This window comes from Rhynchophorus ferrugineus, unplaced genomic scaffold (genome assembly GCF_030347505.1).
Source record: "Rhynchophorus ferrugineus isolate W39M unplaced genomic scaffold, kcgeb_rfMv2 rfM6, whole genome shotgun sequence".
NCBI classification, from domain to species: domain Eukaryota; kingdom Metazoa; phylum Arthropoda; class Insecta; order Coleoptera; family Curculionidae; genus Rhynchophorus; species Rhynchophorus ferrugineus.
Genome location: NW_027472585.1, coordinates 3,626,092 through 3,644,727, shown reverse-complemented (window position 1 = coordinate 3,644,727; position 18,636 = coordinate 3,626,092). Strand labels below are relative to the sequence as shown.

Genomic DNA, 18,636 nt, shown 5'->3' with positions numbered 1-18,636 from the left:
CAAAACAATTTTCTATAGTGAAAAATAAAAAGTGATTTTGTATCAATAACTACGGCTCTCGCCGTATTTAAACTTTAGACACTACTTATATAGATGTCGCTAACAAAACAAAGATAGAAAACACCCCCTCTCTTGTCAACATCCTCATATTTTTTGTTTTGAGGTTTTAGTGTATGTTGATATTAAAATAGAAATATTTACCTAACATGGAAAGTTTAAATGACAATGAGATTATACAAGGTGGAAATGACTACAACAATATAAGTGCACAAGTGTTGCTAAGTGAAAGTGCTGAAGCTACTGCAAGACGACGAAGGTATTATTTGAGGTTATAAATCAATATTTGTAAATAATTGTTCTTAAACAGTTCCAATAGGTCAATAAAGCGAAAAAAATTTGACGATGAGCTAGTTGAATATAGTCTAGGCGTACCAGGAGTATCAAATATAAAGGTATTTCTATAAATGTATTAATAATGAAAGATGTCATGTCATTTTATTTAGAGTGCCAGAGCTAGAACTCAATCATATCACTCAGATTTGGCACCAGTTGGATCGCCTTCAAATACTCCTTCAACAAGTGTAGCAGTTTCACAACATGTAATGGAAGCTAAGAAAAAGAGTTTTTCAAAGACAACACTAAATACATCTAAAGGAAAGAAGAAAAGTCAACCAAAAAACCAACTTACAACTAAAGATTTGGGTAGATGGAAACCAATTGATGATTTAGCGTTAATAATAGGTTGGAATCCTGATTTCTACTATTGAAGTACTATACTAGTTACGTGTTTACATTTAAGGTGTTCAACAAACAAATGACCTCAAAACTGTACATCTTGGAACCAAATTTTCTTGTAAATTTACTTTGCAAGAATTACAATCTCGATGGTATGCCTTATTATATGATCAAGCAGTATCTAGAGTAGCAGTATCAGCTATGCGAAATCTTCATCCTGATATGATTACGGCTATTCAGGATAAAGCGTTATGGAGTCAAGAGGAGGAGAGGATTCTAAGTACTATTAAATCAGTGAGTATTTATTTATAATGAATTAATTAATGTTCATTCAGTATAGTGCATATGTTTAACACTTTTTTATAAAATGTATTTTTTTAGAGTGCAAATCCAACATTAGAAAATTTTTCCGAACTCTTAACAAAACATTCAGATATTTTCTATAATGGGAGAACTGCAAATTCATTAATGCGTCATTGGCAAACCTTAAGAATGTATCATTTATTACCAGATCAGACTGTTGGCCCTATACCAACGTCAGGAAGGCCAATCATGACTTTTAATGATGCAGAGGAACTTATACAAGATTCAGAATTGAATGATCCACCAGACGAAGCACTTGACCAAGAATTAAGGTAAATTTTCAAAATACTAAACTAATGATTGATGGTGTGTTGTTAATCATATATTATTATGTTATATAGACTTCAACAAAGGAGAAATATTAAAGAAATTCGTCAGTTGGAGAATGAAGTAGGGCGATGGAATGTTCTTGTGGACAGTATTACTGGTATTAATATTATTATAGGATTATATGATTTTTAATTTTTATATTTGATAGGAATGTGCCCAGGTGAATTAGATGGTCAGACTTTGGCTGTTTTAAGAGGTCGTATGGTACGATATTTAATGAGATCGAGAGAGATAACAATTGGAAGATCTGGCAAAGGACACAATGTTGATATAGACTTATCCCTTGAAGGCCCGGCCCATAAAATTTCTAGGAGACAAGCAACGCTAAGGTAATATATTTAACATAGAAATGAACTATAGAACTATTTTTTTGCAATATAATGCTACTATTTGTTGTAGGTTAAGAAATACTGGTGAATTTTATTTATCATCTGAAGGAAAGCGACCTATATTTGTAGCTGGCAAACCGGTCACCGCTGGAAATAAAGTTCGTTTACATGATCATGCAGTTGTTGAAATTGCTTGTCTTAGATTTATTTTTTCAATTAATCATGATTTGATTCGAGCAATACACAATGAAAGTGTTAAATATAATTTACCACCATAATTTTAGACTTTTGTTAATGTCAATACTAGTTTTAATCAACAAGTTGTGAATTTTATATGTGCTATGTTTAGTTATAAATACATTTCAGTGGTATTAAATCATGTATTTTTATTTTCCTCATTAACAAAATTAAACCTAAAACTATTATCTGAGCCATTAAAAACTGAATTTTTAATGAACTGTCTCAATGGCTTATTGGTTTCATCGGTTTTTTCCTCAATATCATCGATATTTGTTGTTGGTACAGGGAAATCAAACTTAAAATCACTACCTGAAGTTGCCATAGCTTTTTTTAGAAAAAGTGATTTCTTGCTTGCTTTGGATGTAGAAACTTTGAAAGACAATGCTGCAACAATGAATTATTTATGAAAGTTAATATAGTCAATTTTAGTTGTTAAACAATTGTTATTACCTTTTGCTTTTTTTTCTTCCGTTATCATTTTAGCTCTATAGTCTCCAAAGGACAGTCGCATTATCTGTCTTTTCTTTACCAGTGGAGCTGTGTTACTCATAAGGGTATTTAATGCTTTTGTGTGATCTTGAACTAAAAGTTAAAAGTCATAAAACTTAACATTTCTTAAATGGAAACATTCACCTTGTTTATTATTTAGTTTATTTGAAGAGAGCCCTATTTGCAATTGTTGAATACACCAACATAATTCTGTTTCAAATTGTCTCTCTTGTTCGGGGCTTAAGCCTGTAGTTGGAGGTGCATTTGATGATGATGCTACTGAAGGCGGTCCTGTGGGTGCTTTACTTTTATATAATTTAGCTCGTGGAGGTGGCATTTTCGCAGTAATACTTTCCTCTTCAATTCTGTTTTAAATCAGAAAAAAGGAAATCCTTTCTTAATTCTGTTTTAACAGCATCTTTAAATTGAGGTTATTTTAACATTAGGGATGGCATCATTGTATCGATTATTTTTATTGATATCGATTATTTAATTATAGGTATATAGAGACATTCGTACGCAAATATTTCGTTATTGACTATTATTTTACTATAATTATATTTATATTCCTATAAAATATCATTGGTTTTAAGCATCTTTCACTATTGTAATATTTCCATACTTTTTACTTTAATTAAATATTAAATTACTTATTGAATATTAAAATTAAACCATAGCTTTATAATGTATATATACTATGACGAAATATTAAAAGATTTAAAGGTATTTTATTATTGCCGTTATAAAATCGCATTAGTTCTGAACAGAGAAAGAAGTATCACCGCATTAATATATCGATAAAGGAATATTTTTCAATATCTCGTGCTTGGTGGTACATCGCGTGCTGGAAAGACATTTTCCACGATGTTAAAGTTCTTAGGACTTTCCAATATGCCCAAACATTGCTGCATTGATCGCGCGAGATTATAAAAGGTAGCGATTATAAACACGAACTGCCATTTGATCAACAACACTGGGTAGTAGGTGCATCACTATAGTGTAATTGGAGGAATAAATTGCAGAAGATGTATAACACTGGGGGAAGTACCACCAAGAAGCAGAGACCCAATACTGGATATTTGGTCAGGCCTAAGTTAGGAGCTTTGCGGTCATTATATTCAAATAGACCGATCTCGGCTCTATCTAATGAAAAAAGAAAAAAATTCAAGTAAGTTTCATTTCAAATATTGTTTTTTCACCCTCAGTAATAAAAACAGTGAGTCTGTTAGATACAGATTTCATAAATTTATAGATAAATAGTTTAATTCAATTAGGAAACCTTTACTTTTAATATCTAGATGAACTTAGAGTATTTAATATATCGATTTTGTTTTAAATATAAAATATTAAATATTTAATGATATTTTACTCATGCAGTAAAAACAAAACTAATTATAATCTATTATATTATCGTAATGCAGCACTTAAATGCCAATCTATTACTGCGCTATGTGTTCGTTTCCATAGCGACTAGATTTATTGAATAAACATCTTAAATTTGGCCTGTATCGCATGTCTATCGTTGCTCAAAGATATCCGTCATATAGTTTGAAATATAAATTTTTTACTTTTTATAACTTATGTTTATGGTCATTTATTGTTTTACAAATATGACTCAACACGCGAGAAGTGGTATTGATTGCAAACAGAGCCCTTATACGTCTTATCATCACAAATACAAACATAAAGTGGACATGGGGGTAGGTAAATTATTTCGTAATTTACATGTGTGTTGGTCATTCCGCATACACTTGCATTAATAAAATGCACTTGTAACAGTAAGTCGTATTTTTATCTTATACGACGTGAGTATATTTCGCATAATTTTAAGACGTGCTATTTTTGTTCTTATTTAATAGGAAAGGAACTATGCCCAAGATGGATTTTAGAAGAAAACCAGATTATGCAGATACGGCATATCGCGAAGCAGTAGGCCGTTTGAGAATTCTTCTTGCCGAAAGTTATACGCCAGTGAGAAGGTTCGATTGATAGTCATATGTTTTAAGCTATTATATCAATTTTTGTTTTAATAATCTAAGTATATAATTATATATATATAATTCTAATGGTATATGCTGATTATATTTTAATAACGTATAAATTTATATATTTGGAGAAATAAAAAGTTTGAAGTACTTTGATGAGTCACTTAAGGGATTTAATAAAGTATTATTATTTTTGATTTGTTAGTCGCATATATAGTAGCAGACCTCATAGGGAATTGGATAGTGGCGGCGAAGAAACGGATAATCAATCCGTAATAAGTGGAGTCAGCAGAACTTCTAGGCTAACAAGACCATATTATAGTTACAATTATACACCATCTGTTCCAAGGAAATTGTACTATCCTCCTTTAAAAAGCAATATTAGTACGTTGCATACAGAAACTGCCGAAAAGAATGTGCCACAGTAAGTGTTAAAATAAAATTCAAGAGAAATTACGTATTAAAGTAATTTATAGTTTATCCAAAATAGTATCAGACTTACGTTATCTTAATTTATGACGTCAAAACGTAGTAATCAAAAATATTAAGCAGTGATTTGAAATTTATTAAAACAAGTAAAGCGTTTAAAATAACGTTTGCCGGCTTACAACCTCATATTACTAATGTTATGAAGAATTTTTCAGACATTTGGCAACCGAATGACTTTTGAAGGCTTATTCGGTTCCATGTTCCAAGTAAGACAGCATTTTATCTCTTTTAACTAGAATAAAATTAGAACGAAAATACTGTTTGGTATTAAAACGAATTTACAAACTGTAATAGGCAATACATTATACATCTTGATGACGTGAGTCACTGTTACTTTGGATACACTATGAGTAAAAAATACACTTGAGTAATAAATTTATTATTTTGTATACAGTCCTGTAAGTTGTATTATTTAGAGTTGGTTATCTGTAAATTTAATGGCACAAGCACTTCAGAAATATAGTATATTTCCTTTTTAATAATCATTGTTGTTATTTTAGAGAACCAGTTAAGTTTGACAACGTCGCACCGGCGCCGCCAGAGTTGATGTCTTTCATAGAACGCCAAGAGGATTATATCGAACAGTTGGAGAAAGAATCTAGATTTTGCAAGGTACAGAAAAAGGCATTTACTAGTAAACACTCGTTAGGCTTCTACTGAAGAGTAATTTTGCACTCGCAGGATGAACTGTCATCGCTGCTCTCCAAGGTCAAAGAGGTAATAAGCGAGAATGAACATTTACACGAAAAGCAGAAAACCAAGCTAATCAAGTCCGTCTTTGATCACTTGGAAACGGAGACCGAGACTGAAACCGAATTTGACGTCGCAGAGAGAAAAGTAAATCAATCACAGGTCAAATATAAACTGTCACTGTCAATATTCTTTTATCAAGGTATCGAAATCGCCTAAAAAAACCAGGATAACGAAACTTATTGATGGGCCGGCTATAGTTTTTGAATCCAGGATATCGGAATTAGAAGCCCAATTGACCCAGTCTAAAATTGACCTAAAAAAATCGCAGGAGGACAACGAGGTTCTAAGACAGAAACTTTCGGATGGTTCATATTTTGAAGGTGCTACCTACGACAATTTACGGAAACAAGTAGACGGTTGTAATAGGTTTGTAACTAATAAATATAAATAACTTTTCATAAATAGGAAATTCCTTTTTTCCATCAAAATTTATAGTGTAACGTTAGCGCACCAAATTTAAGTTTTCGTTTATTTTGCTTCTGACAACAAAATACTAATGTAAATATAATAATGAAACAAAAATAACGTTATAAAATATAATGTATTCTAACATTATAGTAGATGAACTAGAGAGAAAAACAGCCGCAACAGTAGGTTAGAAGTGTTTTATTATATTTAGATTGACATATGACAACAGTGTTGAACAAAACCAAGAGAAATCGAGTTTTATAAAACGATTTAGTTCAGTTTCAGTGTTCGACTTCGTTCAATATCAGACTTCATTCTGTGTCTTTTTATCTAGAGTAATGTAAATTGGTAAAATGCGAAAGAAAAATGCTCCTAGTTTAAAAGGGATTTTAGGTTTTTATTAACTGAATTTGGCAATAAGTTCGACGATATTAATGACGTGTATTGACAGTTTTTTTGGAAGTACTATATTTTCACAAATCATACGATAATTAAAAATTGTAATTGTAGTTTTAATCTATTTTAGAGATGATTTTATTTTCACTAACGGTAGAAGTTCATGCGTTATTATTATTATTCAGTTGTTGGTAATGAGTGAGTTTGATTTAAAATGCCTATCAGACTGGTCATATTTTTGACATATATACATTATTAATGTTAGTAGTTATACAAGTTAGATTATTAGATTCTGCACTTGAATATTGCTGATTCATAATCAATTATAATCTTTAAATGCGTTTGACAGTTTGACAAATATAGTGTTCCCAAAGTAGCAGAGAACTCACGTCATCAAGATGTATAATGTATGGCCTATTTTATATTGTAAATTCGTATTAATATCAGACAATATTTTCCTTCTCATTTTTTTCCAGTTAAAAAGAATTACAATGTTGTTTGATACGTTCTACAAAAGTCTGTAGCTGTTCAATTAACTGTAATTTAAGTCCTTCGATGATATATGCATTAGATGTACTATATTTTAACATAACATTAACATTTTTGTTTCATTATTTTATTTATGTTAGAATGTTGATATATATCAAGGCTAAAATAAACTAAAATGTTGGAGATAAATACGACAACATTGTGACGTTTTGACGTCATAAATTGAGATGACATGAGTTCACTGCTACTTTGGATAGACTATATGTCAATTTTTTTTAAATAGAATTTGCGATGAACCAGCATGTAGCAGAATTTGTGTCTGTCACTTTGACGTATGAAAATTATTATTCCCTTTATTTCCTCTAGGATTACACAGTTACACAGTCTGGCGTGATGTTATGAGACATGAGATATTATATTTTAGGGAGAAGGAAGAACTACAAGAAAAAATTAAGTCTTTGCAATCGGCACTATCAAAGTTGCGTGATAAAGAAAACGATACTTGCGATCAGGTTAAAAGGAGTCTAGATGTGGCAGAACAGGCTCAATACGAAAAAAGCGCGGCGGAACTTGAAATCAGACGCCTGAAGGACGAACTAGAACGCCAACATCTCAAACTAAGAGATGCCATTGCCGATCAGGTTAGATTTCTGATTAATTTAATCGTACCATTTTGAAAGCTTGTTTCTTTTGTAGAGTCGAAGAATCTCGGATGAGAGATCGGCCGTGGAAAGACGTTACACACAGCAAATTGAACAGTTAACAGCCGAAGTTGGCGTACAGTGGGAGACTACTAATAAGTTGCAATTGGAGCTTGACAAACAAAGGCGAGAAAATACCGATTTCAGAAGGGAGTGTGCACAAAAACAAGCTTTGATTGATGAACTGAAAAAAGACATGCAAAACAAAATTCGTAAGTTTTGTTCATATATTTTCTGCCTTCTAGTGGCGTTCAAACAAATCGTATAAGTTGACAAACCGACCTAGTTAGTTTGTTGATCTGGCAAATATTCACACATCTTTTGGCAATTATCTCCAATATACCATTTGTTTTTTTATTAATTAGTCATAATTACAGGGAACTCTGTTATTATCGTGATTTTTCTTTGTGACATATGAAATGTCAATTTGACATTTAACTTATTTTTGATGCACATTTAAATTTATACAGAGTTATTATTCACCTAACGTTAATCCAATAAATATAAATAGTATAATAGACAATGTAATTTTTGAGATATTTATGTCAATATCATGATTTGTTTGACATATGAAATGTCAATTTGACGTTTGACATGCGATCATATTTTAGGTTAAATGGGTTAAATTATAAATAAACTGTATACAATTCTGTTGCTTTTTTGTTATATGTGGCATTATAAGATTGGACCAACTGTATTTATTTTATATGCGTGTAGTTGTATTATGACAATTTCAGTGACTCTACAATCCGATATCGGAGTGACTGGGGCTGAGAAAAGTGCCTTAGAGCAACAGATCTCGACACTGAACATGTCAAACGAGAGAACCGAGCGTCAATACAAACAAGAAATAACTCGTCTCCAAGCTGAAATACAATCTTTACGGCAGAGATTAGACAGGGCTGATGCTGATCTGATTCATAGCAGGAGAGAGAATATTCGCCTTACAGAACAAGTCGCATCTTTGGAGAAAGAAGTACTACTATTATATTTCATTAAAATTTATTTTTTTTATACATTGTTACTTTGTTTTAGATCAATTTGAATTCTGCTTTAAATGAAGAACGTTCAAAATCGACTACTCCAAGATCAAGTGCTATAATGCCGTTACCTCCACCCACTCCAAAACCGGAGGATCGTGAGAAGGAACTAACCTCCATGATACATGACATGGAGAACAAACACGGTAAATAATTTGCAATTTGTTTATATATATAAATTTCATCCAAATAGTTTGAAAAATATCTAATTTTATGGTACTATGTTATGTTTCAAACTATCTGAAATTAAATTAAAATCATATTGAAATTTGAAAACATTTTCTGCATATTTTATTATTATATGGATTTCGAAAACAACATACATTTGACATGAGTTGATTTGGGAGGACATATAGCTAGTGCTATTTTTATGTTATCCATTAAAGAAAACACTAAAGTATTGTTCGTTGTTGCAGCGGCTACTGTAGCCGAGCTAGAGAGCATGATTCAATCCCAAAATCAACTCATGGACAAACTGTCGTCTGAATGCCATGCCCTCACTAGGAAACTCGATGATGCTAGCCACAGGCATAAGTAAGAGCGTCCACATTCCGATATATTCTTTGAAATTGTCACGATGATGATAATGATGATTGTCTAATAAAGACCTTGTGTTTGGTAGGGAAGGATCATCAGTCCGAGTGCGAAAGATCAGAAATAAACGCGTCAGATTCGCTGACAGTCCAACCAACCAAACGCAAGGAACCTCTTAAGATAGATATTAACGTCAAAGTGGTTCCCAAATCCAGGAAGGTTAGTTTTTACCTAAAATAATTCTTGTAGTTGTTTCATTTGTACTTGTATTGGTGTATCTGAACTATTTATTCGGTTAAATCAATTTTGCTATTCACTAATATAAAAAAAGGTGTTAAATTTGATTGATTGATTCATAGTTTTTAATTTATACTAATTATACTATAACATATTAACACACATTTATAATATTTATTTATTAGTAATATAAATAATTATAACCCAGCTGTAGTAATGAGTTAGACCAGTGTTTCCTAAACATTGTTTTGCCAAGTTTTATTCTATGGTCTGATTGGTAACAGTAAATACTGTAAAAAATAAACATCAGTATATTATATGACATTAATTATGTTTTGTAATGAAAAGAATAATTCATTTCATATATTTGTTGTACTGCAGAGTTGAAAGGGCAAAGTTGCGAACTAAAAATATCGAGCTTATGTCTAGATTAGAAAGCATCTGGACGTACTTGAAGGACCAGAACGCGGATAACAGCAAACATCTTGAGGTACACGCTATTACGTTTGCATGGGACTTGGCTCAGATTTGTTCGAAACGAAACAAACGCAAATGTCACGCTCATCTTCCAAATCTTAGCCAGCAGTTGATGCAAACGGCCGATATGTGTTTAACGTGTTGTGTTTTATTGTTTATAGGGAGGAAATACGGGAACTACAAACTAGCCTAGATCTTTTAAACAATAGATTTAGTCAGACACAATATGCCACTTCGAATGTAAAAGGTATTTTGAAGAATTTGCGTTCTTTCGTCAAAATTAACACAAGATTATAAATTGATCAGTAGACTCATCTAGTATTCATTTATTCAACGTTTATCATCACCCAGGGGGTAGTTTGTATCACGTACACACATTATCATTGAAGTATATACAAAAGATTTCTAAAAATATATACTTTGGTAACATTTTCTGAACAGTGGCGCCTGCAGTGCTGCAGAGATCCTAAAAATAATTATGTAATCTCACTAAAATATTTTCTATTACTTACCAAAAAGCAAATCCCACTTAGCATTCGTGAATTCTTGTTGTAATAAATGATAAAAAAAACTGCAATGGATTTGCTAGCCGCGGAAGTAAGGTGGACCAATGGAATCACCTATTGTCTATGCTACCGATTTATGTTATCGCTCATGATATTATTTATCTGGGCCACATGATCGTGCTCTGCGAGCTCTTTCAACCCGCGCGGCACTCCGCCAACCCTCGTGTCAGCCCAAACGGTCTAAAACAAGGCCATTATTGTATAAGTGGATATTTCGGTTATCTGTATCGGAATTTTACGCGACTTTCGACCAGTTATTAATAACTGTGACTATGGAAGTGATCTTTAATTTAATTAATGTGAAATTTTTTAACAATATTCTTACGGAGAAAAGTTGGGATTTAAAGGAAAAGGTAGACCATTATCAGATGATATTATTGACAAATCTGGCGCAAGTAAAGGGAAAAGTTACACCCGTACTTGATAAACAGTTGATCTCAGAAATAGAATTAAAATTAAAATCGAATAGTCATTAAAATTGACAAAGTGATTACCAAACTTGCAAACAGAAAAGAACGTAGGACGGACTTAATTGTTTTTTGCAAATATTGCAGAATATCTTAAAATTTTTATCAGGAGCCGCCACTGTTCCTAGATCAATGTTAATATTATAACTGTTACTAAAGAACATTTAATTAAACGTTATTGTGCCTATTATATTAATTATGCATTTTACTTAATTCATGATATTTTTAAACATTTATTTTAAATATTATCTGTGTAGAAACCTTTTGTATTACTATTCATTATCATTTACAGTGTGATGTTATTATTCTTACACACATTTTATGTCACAGATGAAGGCCTTCCTGCAATCAGCAATAAAAGAATCACACCTACATCGCAAACCCCCTCTACCTCACCACGTCCCGAATCGCAAAGTTTCGCCCGATCAGAAAGCCGATCATCTCTAATTAACAAAAGTAAAACGAACTCCCGACAGCCAAGTCGGGAGAAACTCTCGCCGGCAGTAACCGAGTCTCAACAGGACCTCCATTTGGATCAAGTCAAAGACCAGATACAGCTGGAGAACTACTCCAGTGATGCTCCTGATACGCAACAATACGCAACGCAACAGGACCAGGATTACAAACAAGCTGATAATCAACAATATGGTCAGGAACAGTATATGGATCATTCTAATGAGTACGACCCCAATCAGCAGTATGCATCGCAACCAAATCAACAATATAATGAAAGTGATGGACAATATCAGTACGACCCTAATATGCAATATGATCCAAATCAACAGTATAGTGATCCGAATCAGCAATATAATAATCCAAATCAAGTTTATGATCCCAATCAGGAGTATGATCCGAATCAGCAGTACGATCCTAATCAACATTATGATCCAAATCAGGCCTACACAGACGAAAATAATTATGCACCTTCTGGTGATGGTCAGGTTAATAGTCAATATTATGATGATCAAAATCAATATGCACAAAATACAGAAAATGCACCAGAAAGTCAATCATAGGAGATATAGGTTTTATATTCTCTAAGTAGTTGTTAATTTATTCTCATAGTCTTCTATGGGAATTTTATATTAAGTGCAATATTTTTGTTGTTTTTTTTTGTTTATCGCTGTAGGCACAGGAAGTTTGTTATATACGATTAAGGAACATTTATATCTAATAAACTTTTTCGTATTTCAATCAATTGTTCTTTCCTTGTTTATATGGATAATGAAATAAAAACATGGCTTATATAAATATCCTTTTATATTAACACACACATTACAATAAGAAATTTGTTTTTCTTACAGTCTCACACTATGCTAGCATACATTTAATCCATAAAATGCTCTTAAATCCAGTCTGTATATAAAGGCACCTTAATTATTGAGATAATACTTAATAATTAACTAAATATATCAATCGCTCTTAGTATGACCGTTTAAAAGTTTACACCACATTTCGAGCTACCACATATACTACTAGAAAAATATACCCATTTGAATCCCTTTGATAAATAAATAATAACATAAATCGTGACATTCAAATAGCTGCTCGTAAAATTTGCAATTATAAAAGTTTCAAGTGTATTGGGAAATTGTTTCGGGAAACTTATATATTATCACATAAGTTTAAAAAATCTAACTTAACTATACTAATATGTACAGTGCAGAGTCATTTTGTGTCTATTTTGATATATATAAAAATAGATCATTCTCTTCATTTATAATAATTGATTACAGAAATAATTAGTGTGCTAGTTCAACAAGGCTATAAGCAAAACCACATTAGGGAATAATTTTGGACCTCCCTGTCGAATTAATTAAAGTCAGGTACCATGTTCGAATTCCCTATAGCCTTCGGCACCAGTAAAAATGACGTCAACCCATATTCTCATGGCTTCAGGTGATGGAGCCATTAAATAATATAATCTTTCGTGAGTCTTCACGATAAACGTTAGGTGTGGGTTTGGAGATTTTACGTTGTTTAAATGATCCAGATAGACTTCTTCTATTGCCTAAAATACATAATATTATAAATATACAAAGTATTTTATCAAAATTATGAAATGTCCTGTGCTTACAGAAAATATTTATCGTTACTTGCTTCTTATTATGGCATGATAATCTTTTTTGGTCAAAACTAGATTCTAGAGAACCCTTATTTAAGCAATAAAGTTTTGTTATTTGGGCCTAGTGTTCAATCTTGTAACTTGTAGTGGTGATTTGGCATCAGTTATTAAATAATAAATAGACTGCCAATATCAACCTGTTCTTATTAAAAAATCCTATACATTTAAGTTTGAAATGTAGTTTCTAAATAAGTGAAGCATTATGAATTTCCAATTAAGAAGGAATTTCGTTAATATTTAAATGTACTAACAATGGTACTTAAATTTAAAAATGGTAAATCAAATGTCATTGTACACGGGACACTTCATAATAAGAATTTAGTAATAAAAAATATGCAGCAAGTTAATGTAGATATATTTACTTGAAAGTAAGTACCACCGCGGGGTTTCTTTTCGGTTTTATCCGTATAATAGGTCAAAGTGTGCTTATTTCGATCAAAAACGAACCATCTTCTAGACCATCCGTGTAGTTTAGATCCTTTTTTATGCAGAAATCCACGACAACTGTGGGAATTGATAATAACATGTGGGCAGAGTACTACTTGATGTCCTAAAAATAGAAAAATACATTTAATTGATAGCTATTTAATAGAGGATATGGGTAGTAGGACAAAAATTGGTGTTGCTACGATAATTCAGCAACAATAATTTGCAAATATCCGTAACAAACAAATATTATTTATAACAGTAATTTATAATATATATTGTTAAATATAGTTACAAGGATCAAGGCCTCTCTTAATCATAAATTGACAACCGACAGAAAAACGCCAACCTTGATAATTGTTTGTGGGATTGATTACGTACTTAAAGAAAAAGGGATATCCTACTTGAATCTTTGAAGCTAACAAGAGCAACACAATTGTTGTTTATAAATATCTGGTTAAGTCATGCTTATGTTATGATAATAAACACTTTAAAATAATTGAGCTGTTGAAGGCAGTATGTCTAATATTTTAATTTTAGAAAATTGTCTGAGCACCGTAAATAATACATACGCCTTCTATTGTATTTATTTATTCAGTGACTCAGTTCTAGCATGTACAGAATATACATATGTATGTTCTAGCATGTACATATTCATTATATATATATATATATATATATATATATATATATATATATATATATATATATATATATATATATAACGAAAAATTAATTTCCATTCCACTATTTTATGAAATATATGTTATTCTAACAGAATAACAAGTCTAATAGAATAAGTCGAATATTTATTGTATAGTCTCTACAAAATAACAGTGAACTCACGTCATCACGATGTCGAATGTATTGCCTATCGCAGATTGTAAATTTGTTTTAAAGAGAGGCTTTAAATTAGAGACTGCAAATCGACAAATGCTTTGACGCTTTGTTTGTTTTGATAAATTACAAATCGCCACTTAATATTTGTGATCACACTAATTAGAAATGCCGAAATATAGAAATCACATGCAGAGACTCATAGACATTGTGGAAAAGAGTTTAACGTAAATATAATAAAACAACTCTAACCTACAATCGTATATTGAATTTACTATAATGTTAGAATAATTTATATTTGCTAACATTATTTTGGTTTCATTAATCTATTTAAATTTGTACGTTTTGACGCCATATATTTAGATGTCGTGAGTTCACTGTTTTATTAAATGGTCTATAGTTAAATAATCTCAAATTTTATAAAAGCGTAGTTTGATCATGTATTTGACAGGTACCTGCTGTTTCAATGTGATGTCTAAGATCAAGATCCGCACTTCTTATTGGCAAGTAACGCGTCAGAGGGCGTTGTTTGTCACTTGGCTTGTTCCGTTTCTTATTAATGGTCCCACCAACTTCCAGACTCATTTCGCTTACTTCTGACAATGGCCTCGGGGAACCTTCCGATTCGTCAAGGTTAGACTGGAACGAAATAACATATTATAGTACAAAATGACATCTTTTTAGCGGCGTTAATAAATTAAGTCGTACATGTTGGCACTATTAAGAATACTAGAGTTTCGTAGACGTAAAAATCGCCACTATTTATATTACTTCCTGTTGACACCGTATTAAAAACCAGGTTGTTTGTCAAATTTAAAATGCTTTTATTTAAATATTAGTCAAACGACAGTAAGTTTGATATTTATACACTAAAAAACAGATTTTTATTAATATGATACTATGTGAACTTTCATCTTTCATCGAATAATAAATTATGTTTATTATTTGCATCTTTTTTCCTATAGTACCAAGAATTGATTAGGTTGAATGTTGTTGACATGCCAATCGAGATAATTTATTGTTATATTTAAGTCGATAATTGAACAAACAAATATGTAATTAAAAATGCATTTATTTTTATCACTTCTGAAAATCTCATTCTCTTTGCTACATTTAGGCTAATAACATGCTTAACAGGTAGATCATTTAATTTTCAAATAATTATTAATAAAATTCCGATAAAATTATGAAAATAAATTAATTTTGCGGGCAAAATATTGTATATCCTTCGAAGGAATTAATTTATTATAATAATTCTAATATTGTTAAGTCAAGTTTCACTACCTCGGGCAAAACCTTTTGCAACAGACCAAAATTTATATTAAATTTTGTGTTGGGAATGGGACTTTTGCTACGGAAATTATAGGGTTGTCGCATATGCCAAGGTGCTGGTGCACACATGTGTTATATAAACCAGTAGAAGTGTAAATATTATCGAGCATAACGATTGAAGATTTTAGTTTAAAAAAACGATAATAAATTGTTATAAATATTAACTACTCATCTGTGATACCCCAAATAAAGAAAACATTTATAATGGTGTTTTTAAATTATCGATGGAAAACGATTATAGTTTCGTAGAAAGTATTTTACTAATTACGGTTATTAAATACAGATTACATTTAATGTATCAACGTAAATACCTTTTCGCTAATTACATTTTTTTGGTCATTTATTAACTGCTGTATATTAACAAAAAAATATTTACTGCAAATATATCTAAAAAGTCTATATGCGTATAGACCTAAGGCCAACAGAACTAAATCTGGCGAATATGGCGATCACGGGATAATATGAGACGAATTTTGATAAAAAATCTCGAAGAAATTTTGACTGTATGATAATACGAATTAATTAAGACCAAACTTCAATAACGATATCTAACACTCATAGTTTTTATGTTTTATTACTTTTTTACTACAATTTGAATCGGAACATCGAGCCAATATTGTATTTGTGAACGTATCTAAGTATTATAGTCGGATGATACTCCTAACTTCATTTAAGATCAAAAACATCAGCTAATTATAATGCCTATTTGCACTTATGGGGATGTAGATATTAAAAACGACTAGTAATCCAACGCTGCCAAAAACTGCTTTTAGAAGTTCTACGATTAATTATCAATGCTTATCGCTAGATAATCTACGAAGACATGCACGATAACCTCGAAATCAAATGGATTTACGAAGTTATCCAAGATTTCGTCTTAAAACATAAAATAATATTACTAAATCACAGCAATATAATATCTGGTAATTGTTAATAGGAAAATGCAGTGACTAGCAATGGAAATATCTAATCTAATCGATTACTTTCTAATACTTCAAATAATATAACTTTTAAGGTCATTTTTAATAAAACATGAATATTTATAAAATACACCGAGAAGTTTTTCAAGATCTTAATGTTAAAACATAGAAATAGTATTATAAAATTAAATATATTTCAGTCCCATAAATATTAACCAATAAAATATTTATCAATTATTATGAAGTATATTTATACAGTTAGATAGTCAGATTAAGGGGTTAGGTAGGTTTACAAATATTAAGAAATCGATTTTTTTATCTTATGGAATAATACAATATGTATAGACATACATCTACAATATTTAATTAAAAAAACAATGGTTTCAACTCAATATTTAATATAGACTTTTTTCAGTATTTTCTACACTGTCTCCTTTGTGAAGTGTTCTTGATGAATTACTTACTTCCATTTCAACGAAGATAGTTCAGCTTTTCATGCTGGCTATGGATTTGAAATATAACGGGAAACAGTAACGAGTATCTTCAAAAAGACGACGAAAACCGCATACTTATAGCCGAAAAAACCGAACCGATCGTGTTCCAATTTTGCACCTTTCAAAATAATATTATCTAGTGCTTAAATGAAAGATTTTCTTATCCCAACTTATTTTATAAGGCAATACGTCGTGAACATTTGGCCAAAAAAGTGGGACTTTAATGGTTCACAACTCCAACAAAGTTCAAGTTTGAGATTTATACATCAGCTAATAAAACATATTTGGTTTTGTAATTTTAGATGTTATCCTGACCACGTCAGAGGTCAAGAGAGATGAGATCCTAATGGCTAATTTTTTCACAAAGTATTTGTTAAATATGCATCTTTGATTTACTAAACTGTTTGAGATAAATATTCCGTTTTTTTATTATGCCAATAAAACAGATAATACAGATCCGCAATAAAAAAGACGTTTGAGTATTTTCAACTGATTTCTGTGTATTTTGATATACTCAAAACAATGGCGCTTTCTCATAGGTTTATAAAACAGAAGCCTTACCGCAATTCTGTTTCACAACGGTGGTTTTTATTCTTCCATTTCTGTATCTCATTCCACACATCTCAAAGAAATTCACAAAAACTTAAAATATGAAGACCACGGTTGACGGATGTGTGGTGATTTTAAAAGCGTGTGCATGTTGCTGGGAAGCTGGGTTGACCAAATTCCCTTGCTTTTTGTGACTATGGGATAGTATAGACCGAGCAAATCAGTCGATTTAAAGGACTGAAATGAAAGTGACTTAAAATTGGCCAAGAGACCACAATTCTCCACGAGCATGACGAACCTTCGAGAACAAGGCTGGATTGATTTTAAGGAGGTCGTTAAAAGCAGCAAGGACAAGGTGTGTGAATTCAGCGAAGAGTATTCAGTGTGTGAATTCAGCGAAAAGTATTCAGTGTGTAAATTTGAATGAAATCCTTAGTTAAAAACAACAATTTCAGTTTTGACCGTAATAATGAAGTCGCAACCGATGATAAAAATGTAAATATTCTATTGCCCATAATTTGGAAACTATAAGAGATAATTCAATTTTGCCAACATTCTCGTAATCAGCAGTCCGAAGAGTACCTAGTGTGCGAATTTGAACGAAATCCTTCCGAAGTCTATTCTTTTTTATTTTGATTCAATAATTCGTTACTCAAAATGTCAAGAAACGTGTCGCCCTATGACAAGGACATTTTCACACATAAAAACATAAATATTACGCCACAAAATCTAAACAGCTCTTAGAAATGTTTCACTTATTCTTAAGAATAATAAGAACCGACTTACACCAACAGATGAGCGATTTCGTTTTTTCATGTTGCTTTTTTTGTATCCGGCTCGTACGTAGGATATCCAGAGCGACATTTTGAATAAATTCACTTAAACCTCAAACACTTTTATACACTACTCACAACAACCAAGTCCA

General features: G+C 31.3%; 4 protein-coding genes across 10 annotated transcripts in view; 2 read left to right on the top strand and 2 right to left on the bottom strand.

Annotated features, from left to right (window-relative positions):
• The first annotated feature begins 122 nt into the window (after positions 1-122).
• Rcd5 (microspherule protein Rcd5) lies at positions 123-2,133 on the top strand. The gene is made up of 8 exons (XM_076408313.1): positions 123-316; positions 368-452; positions 504-741; positions 800-1,029; positions 1,117-1,370; positions 1,440-1,525; positions 1,577-1,757; positions 1,828-2,133. Exons 1-8 carry the CDS (start codon positions 207-209, stop codon positions 2,033-2,035), a joined length of 1,392 nt encoding a protein of 463 aa, XP_076264428.1. The 5' UTR covers positions 123-206; the 3' UTR covers positions 2,036-2,133.
• Positions 2,126-2,938, bottom strand: LOC143198817 (UPF0488 protein CG14286). The gene is made up of 3 exons (XM_076408326.1): positions 2,631-2,938; positions 2,448-2,579; positions 2,126-2,381 (listed from the first exon to the last, which is right to left on the bottom strand). The coding sequence occupies exons 1-3, from the start codon at positions 2,821-2,823 to the stop codon at positions 2,134-2,136; spliced, it is 573 nt and encodes a 190-aa protein (XP_076264441.1). The 5' UTR covers positions 2,824-2,938; the 3' UTR covers positions 2,126-2,133.
• A 442-nt stretch (positions 2,939-3,380) lies between these two features.
• LOC143198802 (serologically defined colon cancer antigen 8 homolog) lies at positions 3,381-12,222 on the top strand. Of its 4 annotated transcripts, XR_013006302.1 has the most exons (14): positions 3,381-3,654; positions 4,346-4,465; positions 4,677-4,895; positions 5,461-5,572; positions 5,642-5,797; positions 5,853-6,079; positions 7,431-7,647; positions 7,703-7,919; positions 8,445-8,683; positions 8,743-8,893; positions 9,164-9,281; positions 9,370-9,500; positions 10,157-10,242; positions 11,359-11,410. XR_013006302.1 is itself a non-coding variant. In XM_076408300.1 (13 exons), the coding sequence occupies exons 1-13, from the start codon at positions 3,512-3,514 to the stop codon at positions 12,042-12,044; spliced, it is 2,691 nt and encodes an 896-aa protein (XP_076264415.1). In that variant the 5' UTR covers positions 3,389-3,511; the 3' UTR covers positions 12,045-12,222. The 4 variants fall into 4 exon arrangements, 3 of the variants coding, with proteins under 3 accessions (XP_076264415.1, XP_076264416.1, XP_076264417.1); XM_076408300.1 differs by lacking the exon at positions 9,370-9,500 and having other exon boundaries at positions 3,389-3,654; positions 11,359-12,222; XM_076408301.1 differs by lacking the exons at positions 3,381-3,654; positions 9,370-9,500 and adding an exon at positions 4,054-4,186 and having other exon boundaries at positions 11,359-12,222.
• A 48-nt stretch (positions 12,223-12,270) lies between these two features.
• LOC143198801 (uncharacterized) overlaps positions 12,271-18,636 on the bottom strand; it is a 116,114-nt gene continuing 109,748 nt past the window's right edge. For all 4 annotated transcript variants that reach the window (XM_076408297.1, XM_076408298.1, XM_076408296.1 and 1 more), the window contains 3 exons: positions 14,872-15,055; positions 13,516-13,703; positions 12,271-13,039 (listed from right to left, as the gene is read on the bottom strand). In XM_076408297.1, coding sequence (XP_076264412.1) covers positions 12,851-13,039; positions 13,516-13,703; positions 14,872-15,055 — 561 coding nt within the window. In that variant the 3' untranslated portion in view covers positions 12,271-12,850. The remainder of the gene's footprint in view (positions 13,040-13,515; positions 13,704-14,871; positions 15,056-18,636) is intronic.